Source organism: Apis dorsata, unplaced genomic scaffold (assembly GCF_000469605.1).
Source record: "Apis dorsata unplaced genomic scaffold, Apis dorsata 1.3 scaffold_681, whole genome shotgun sequence".
In the NCBI taxonomy this organism is placed as follows: Eukaryota; Metazoa; Arthropoda; class Insecta; order Hymenoptera; family Apidae; genus Apis; species Apis dorsata.
Genome location: NW_006263862.1, coordinates 1 through 7,956, shown reverse-complemented (window position 1 = coordinate 7,956; position 7,956 = coordinate 1). Strand labels below are relative to the sequence as shown.

At 33.1% G+C, this 7,956-nt stretch overlaps 1 protein-coding gene across 3 annotated transcripts in view; it reads left to right on the top strand.

Annotated features, from left to right (window-relative positions):
- The window catches only part of LOC102670954 (T-box transcription factor TBX10-like), a 7,808-nt gene extending 2,758 nt beyond the window's left edge, over window positions 1-5,050 (top strand). For 2 of the 3 annotated variants that reach the window (XM_031513585.1, XM_031513586.1), the window contains exons 4-5: window positions 3,579-4,078; window positions 4,153-4,199. In XM_031513585.1, the coding sequence (XP_031369445.1) occupies window positions 3,579-4,078; window positions 4,153-4,168 (516 nt within the window). In that variant the 3' untranslated portion in view covers window positions 4,169-4,199. Of the gene's footprint in view, window positions 1-3,578; window positions 4,528-4,785 lie in introns of those variants that run through there. The other variant, XR_004151407.1, reaches the window with a different exon arrangement.
- The last annotated feature ends 2,906 nt before the right edge of the window (window positions 5,051-7,956 follow it).

The window sequence follows — 7,956 nt, the reverse complement described above, 5'->3', positions numbered from 1 at the left end:
ATATATATATATATATATATATATATATATACGCAGTTTTTTTCGAACACGTTCGAATCGAGCGAGGAAAAAAAGTATTCGCGATCGAATGAACGTTTTTGAACGAAGTTAAAAAAAATTAATGTTGAATGGATATACCGGTTACAAAGTACGACAATGAGATATGGTTCCATTAGAAGCTATTATAGTCTTACGAGTAATTAGTAGCAATAATTGTTTTAACACGTTCCTCAGATTTATGCCTTGTTGGCAGATGGAACATTATCGCGTGGCCAACGAGTCATTGACTCCGTACTTCTTTCAGAATCCTTTCCGTGATAAATGGATATAATTTCAGGAATAAAATCACGATCAAGGCGGGAAGGCGATTCGACAAATCGGTTGTTTCATTGATTCCCACGTACCTGCGTGCACTGGTAGACTGTTTAAAGTTGCGATCGCTAATATCAGAAGTCTATCATTAGCTTTAGTCGTATTTCTACACCGAGCACACCTCTCACTTTGTATACTCTTTAGATCTTCTCTTGTCCGCGCCTTATTAATCCTGTTCTCCTGTCGCCACGAAGAACGCCAATGGAAACTGTACCGCACCGTAAAGTAACGTAAACATATGTAATATAAACTAAACCTCGTAGAAGCCTGGGAAAAAGACGGCGAAACGATTTCGACGTGTTTACGACTTTCGAAAAGGATTGCCAGCGTGGAAGAATTTTTCACTCCGCGATACCACGGGAAATTTATAAATACGCCATACGGGAAAATGTAAAACTTTGTAAAGTTTTTTTTATCGGTAACCAAATTTATATTATTCATCGAATCGAGTCGAATTATTTCCAATAGAAAAATTTGAAAATCGTAGTTTCTCGTACGTTTCAAAAGTTACGTTTTTTATCGGTAATTAAATTTATATAATTCTATTCATCGAATCGAATCGGATTATTTCGAATGGAAAAATTTACTCGTGCGTTTTCAAAAATTATATTTTTTATATCATTTATCGAATCGAATCGAATTATTTCGAATAGAAAAATTTGAAACTCGTCATCGTAATTTTTCGTACGTTTTAAAAGTTTTTATCGGTAATTAAATTTATATTATTCATCGAATCGAATCGAATTATTTCGAATGAAAAATTTACTCGTACGTTACAGAATAGATAGATATACGCAGAGTATGGAAAAATGAAAAATAAATTTTTCTTATTATTCTTTTTTTTTTTTACGCTGTAACATCAAGACTCGGGGAAGACTCTTCTTCTTAACCCTCGTTCCTCTTCATTGTGTCCTAATGCACCTGCAGTGCTGCGCCAAAAATAATCGTTCCTATGTATTCGTGCCAAATTCATACGTGTCAGGCAAGCGTTGCAAGTAAAATGATTCGGCGTGCGGTGAATCGGTATTGGCATGCTGATTAATGAATTCATCATCGATCGATTCAGTCAAGTTGTTGATCGGTGAAAGGACGGTGCACAAAACGGTTCGATTCTCGTTGTTGAACGAGATGTCGCGATTTATCCTCTCGGGATTGATATCAATTTGGTTGCTCTTGATCATGATACATTTATTTCAAAATTTACACGAGCATGTGGTGACATCGTGGATTATTCTAAACGCGAATCAATAAATCGATAAATTTTAACGAACAGATTTATTCGAAAATTCGATTTATACTATTTACTTAGAGTTTAATAATTCTTATAGAAAAAAAAAAAAAAAAAAAAATAGAAATTTCACACATAAATTATTCGACAAAAGAAGATAAATACGAGATAAACACGAGATTGTTTTGATCGGATGGATTTTATTTTGTGAACACCGCGCACTGTCAAAATACGAAAAGCTTTGTAACTCGCGTTCCACACGAAAATTTATTGCTTTCCGCGCGGAAAAAATTTTGACTCGTAGAGGAAAGAGGGATCCCTTCTTTCACGCGCTATGGAACAGTTTGTTCCCTTAATTGCGCTCGAAAACGCGTACCACCGGGTTTTATAAAAAAAAAAAAAAAAATTGGAATTCAGCGTTGAAACGCTTAACGATTTCACTCTCTTAATTGGCGGTTTCGTATTTTCAAAGCGAATGAACATAACTGTTCGAATGTTATCGCTTTTTAATAAGAAGAAAAAAGAAATATATATTTAAGAATAATGAAATTTAAGAATATTTAAGAAATGAAACGTGATCGAATGATATTAATGAATAAAAAGTAGAGAAAAAAGAAAGAGGAAAAAGAACAAAAAAAAAAAAGGAGGAAAAATCGCAATCGTCCAAAGAGATTTTAGGTTAGGCCACACACACCGTACGCATCGTGAGGATGACTCTTCTTTCTCTCTTTCTGCCTCCCCCTCCCCCCTCCCATCCAGCACTCCTTTTTCCGTGTATTCAAAGAAACACATGCCCTAGCATATGCCGCGGTAAGTGTGTGCAAGAGGAAGGACGAGGGTGTCGGATTGCTGAAGAAAATCGGGGGGGGTTAGTTTTTACACTAATTAGTCACCGAGTCTCTTGTGGCTGTCAAACATTGTGACCGCCCCCCTGCGGTAGTCCTTCCTCTTTCAGAGAAGGAAGATCCTCACGTGTGCCTTTCTTTTTTTTTTTTCCTCTCTTTTTTCGCCCTCTTCCCCCTTTCCCCCTTTCCTCTTCTCTTTTTCTCTTCCTTTTATTATCCCGATTACACATATATCGCTATAATCGCATGCATTATGATTTCTTGCGAAAGAGAAAATCTTAGGTTAACTAATAAATTCGTCTCTCTCTTCCTTTTCTCTTCTCTTTTTCTTTTATTATTATTATTATATTATTATTATTATTATTTATTATTTTTTTTATTATTATTATACATATATCACTATATATGCGATTATACATATATCACTATAATCGCATGATTTCTCGCGAAAGAGAGAAAAATCTTAGGTTAATTAATAACTAATAAATTCGTCTCTCTTCTCTTTCCTGTTTTCCTTTTCTCTTTTTCTCTTTTTATTATTACTTATTATTATTTTTTTTATTATTATTTCGATTGTACATATATCACTATAATCGCATGATTTCTCGCGAGAGAAAAATCTTAGGTTAACTAATAACTAATAAATTCGTCTCTCTTCTCTTTCCTGTTTTCCTTTTCTCTTTTTCTTTTTTTGTTATTATTTATTATTATTTTTTTTTTATTATTATTTCGATTGTACATATATCGCTATAATCGCATGATTTCTTGCGAAAGAGAAAATCTTAGGTTAACTAGTAATTAATAAATTCGTCTCTCTCCTCTCTTTCCTTTTCCCCTTCTCTTTTTCTCTTTTTATTATTACTTATTATTATTATTTTTTTATTATTATTCCGATTATACACATATCGCTATAGAGAAAATCTTAGGTTAATTAGTAACTAATAAATTCGTCTCTTTCCTCTTTTCCCTTTTCCTCTTCTCTTTTTCTCTTTTTATTATTATTTATTATTATTATTATTTTATTATTATCCCGATTATACACATATCGTTATAATCGCATGATTTCTTGCGAAAGAAAAAAATTTTAGGTTAACTAATAAATTCGTTTCAATTCGATTCATCAATGTTTGCAGATAATCTTGAATTCGATGCATCGATATCAGCCACGATGCCACGTAGTGGTGGCGCCCTCGCCACCGGGCTCTGCCCCGGATCCACGGACCGAGAATTTCAAAACGTTCACCTTTCCCGAGACGCGATTCACCGCCGTCACCGCTTATCAGAATCATCGTATCACGCAGCTGAAGATCGCGAGCAATCCGTTCGCGAAAGGTTTTCGGGATTGCGAGTCGGACGAGTGCGAGCCGGTCGCGGTTGTCCCGGGGATGCAGAATCCGGCGAAGAGGGCCGCGACAGGAAGTGGCAGCGTTTTGTCGTCCAACTACGTGAACGCTATACCCACAGTGCAAATTCCAAGCATATCATCGGGCCAAGAGCATCATCAATTTTACGGAGCAACCGCAGCCGGGCCTTGGCCATACGCGGGACACCATGGGCAACCGACTGCGCACATGAATTCCATCCACTATCCTCATCATTCTCATCCTGGGCCGTCATTGTACCACGGGCCACGGTAATTCGGATCATCCTTCCTCCCTGAGAATCGGAGAATGACACGGTGAAATTTGTGAATCGTTGTGATCGTAGTTCGAGTAGTGGATAAAAATAATTATCTATTAAATCGAAGATGAAAAAGAAAGAAGGAGAAGAAGAAGGGGAAAGAAAGAAAGAAGGAAGCAAAAAGTTATTAAAATTGGAGAAAATTAGTGGAGCGTTCGTTGATTCGTCGATACCAAAGTAACGTGATAATAACGTGTCAGGTGATAGAAGATAAGTTTTTACACTGAAGAATGAATGAATTTATACGAGTTAACTTAACGAGTTACGTTTAAATAAGATATACGAAATAAATAAATAAGATACATTCGTTCGAATGTTTGTATCAAAGATATAATGTAAACTAGCCTTAAGGATATAGAGTTATTTAAATTATACACGTATGTAACGTAAGTGTCTTATCAGGTTTGTATGGAAATATATGTTTATTATATTTCTCGAGATTCAAGATCCCCGAGTAAATAATTGTTATATATGATGTTGTAAACTCTCTCTATTTATTTAAAGATACTTATATAAAACTCGACGATTCATATTATTTAGAATATTTATAAGATTTATGATTAAGAAAAATGATTATACAAATGATTTANTATATATATATATACAATAAAGATCGACTGGCGTTCACGATGATAAAATTGCGTGATACAAATCGGTTAGTGTCGTAGGTCCGTAGCGAGTCAGTCGAAAAAGAAAGTGCCTTTTGTAGGAGCAAAGTGCATCTATTTATACAGGGTGTCTGAAATGCCAAACGAGCTTAAAACGCTCTCGAGCCAAGACGGGAAAGTAAACGCACCGTGACAACCCATGAGAGAACTCGGCTATTAAGTGCCTTAATAAATTATTCGACAAGTATCATGTACCATTGTGTTTCGAAACTTTTTTGCCTTGCTTATGTTAAACAACATATTTAAAAAAAGAAAAATAAGAGCTTTATATAAGAAAATGAGAAAAAAAAATATTAATACCAACTATTCAGAGCTTTTAATTAATTATTTCACAATCTCTTATGAATATCCTCTCTTGTGATTCCCTTTTATATACATAACTCCTTTTTCTTAAATTATCCTTTCTTTTTTTTTTTTTTTTGAACTCAAAATGAACGTGATACATAATTTTTTCACATAATTATTTTACAATCTCTTATGAATATCCTCTCTTGTAATTCCCTTCTATATACATAACTCCTTTTTTTTAAATCCTTTTATTATCCTTTCTTTTTTTTTTTGAATTCAAAATTTGTCAAAGAAGTTTACCAAATGGCTGCTGGAAATGATTTTGTAAATATTCATTAAATTGTGGTGCATAATTTTTTCACATAATTATTTCACAATCTCTTATAAATATCCTCTTTTGTGATTCCCTTCTATATATATCCTTTTTCTTAAATTATCCTTTCTTTTTTTTTTTTTGAACTCAAAACGAACATGATGCATAATTTTTTCACATAATTATTTTACAATCTCTTATGAATATCCTCTCTTGTAATTCCCTTCTATATACATAACTCCTTTTTCTTAAACTGTTCTTTCTTTTTTTTTTTTTTTTTTGAATTCAAAATTTGTCAAAGAAGTTTACCAAATGGCTGCTCAAAATGATTTTGGTAAACGTTCATTAAATTGTGGTGCATAATTTTTTCACATAATTATTTCACAATCTCTTAAAAATACCCTCTCTTGTGATTCTCTTCTATATACATAAACTATCCTTTTTTTTTTTTTGAATTCAAAATTTGTCAAAGAAGTTTATCAAATGGCTGCTCAAAATGATTTTGGTAAACGTTCATTAAATTGTGATGCATAATTTTTTCACATAATTATTTCACAATCTCTTAAAAATACCCTCTCTTGTGATTCTCTTCTATATACATAAACTATCCTTTTTTTTTTTTTTGAATTCAAAATTTGTCAAAGAAGTTTATCAAATGGCTGCTCGAAATGATTTTGGTAAACGTTCATTAAATGAACGTGGTGCATAATTTTGACATCAAGATTGCTAGAAATGACAAACTAATGCCAACAAAGCGAGGTAGCAGTTTGTCGGTTCCTAAGCGTAGAAAAACGGATAGACCGACGTGCACCATGATTGATGGCGACGCGAAGAAGCTCGTTGTGTAAACATATTACAGTATAGCATATCCTTAATGACTCTTGGTGAACATCTTCCCTCGTGCATTCACAAAACAAAGTCGTTCGTAATCTGCGCATGTTTTTTGCAAAGAAAAAGATAGAAATAAAAATTTAGAATAGAATAAAAGCAGAATAATTATTTCTCTTTAAATTAATATTCAAAACAATATATATCAATCAATTTCATATTAATATTAAATTATATTGGAATAATAATCAATTTTGAATATTCTTTTCTAATTTATAATAAATAAAATAGATAAAAATAGACATAATTATTATACTTTTAACATGTTCTTGTAGGATAGTTGGACAAAGTTTTAAGATTCTTAGCGCGCGTTCGTAAAAGAAATAGAACTTTCTTTTAACTGGGGATACGAAGAGCAAAAGTAAAGAAGAAAAGAAGAAATCTCGGTGTTTCGGAAGAACCGGTGCAAGCATAGACTTTTCGGCTACAGAAAGACCGCGCTTATCGGTGACGCGTGACGGCGCCGGTAATAAAAAGCGGCCGTCGGCCTATCCTTCGCTTATTCTTTCATCTTCCTCGTAGGTACTAGCTCTATAGAAGTTAACCCCTGGCAGGGTTAGGTGACACTGCGTTGCTGGTGGCATTTTTCTCCACTTCTGGAATTAATCTCGTCGTTGCAGATTCGTTTTTCAAACTGATATGAAGAAATCGGTCTTCTCTGATAATCGTATTCCAATTGATGATTGATGAATTCAATTACGATTATGACGATGATTCATGATGTTTGATAAATTTAATTATCAATTTGCCTAAAAAAAAAAAAAAAAAAAATAAAAAATATTTCTTAAATGAATAAAACTTATAAGAAATGGATATTAAAAGAGATACATATATCTAGAAAAAAAATTATAGCTTTCCAATATTCAATATTCATGTTCAATATGTTATCATTCTTAATTATTAAATTCTGTTTGAAAGAAAAAAAAATAAGTAAATTGGTGGACTTTGAACGAAATACATTTTTCACCTTTTTGTTTGATCATCCAAACGTTATGAAATGAATGAAATTCTATTATAAATAGGAGACGAAATGACAGGTAGCATTAGAAATAAGAAGAATAAAATGACAGATAGCGAGATAAGGAAAGCAACTAAATAAATTTGGCTAATTTTCCGGTAGTAGCTTGTTGGTTACGGATCAAAGACCGACAAATGAATCGCTCAGTGGATAGAAGAAAAAAAGGTGAGAAATAGGAAGAAAAAGCAAGGAAGAGCGTGCATCCGTAAACCGAAACATCTTGGGGTGAGGTCTTGCGTTATCCCACGGGCCATGAATCCGTCATCGCTAGCTACCAGAGGGAATACTGCGTATACGTGCAGCGACTGCCAGGAGCTTTTATAGTTTCCATGCAGTTTGATACAACCAAAGGGTTTTTATACCTTCGACAAGAACCGCACTCCACTCTCGAGCATTCACTGGTCGCTCAAAAAAAAAAAAGAAAAATAGATTAAAACTCTGAAAAGTGTGGATGAATGAACAATTCAACTTTTCTTCTACGTACTAGTTAAGTTTCATTTAATTATTTTTTATAATAAAAGTGAAAATTAATTTAAATGCGTTAAATGGAAAAAATTTAAATTAATTATAATCGGAAAATTCTTCAAAATCTTATAGCAAATGAAGAAAATTGAAAAAGAAAACTTTTCTGTTTTGTTATTATATATATATATATA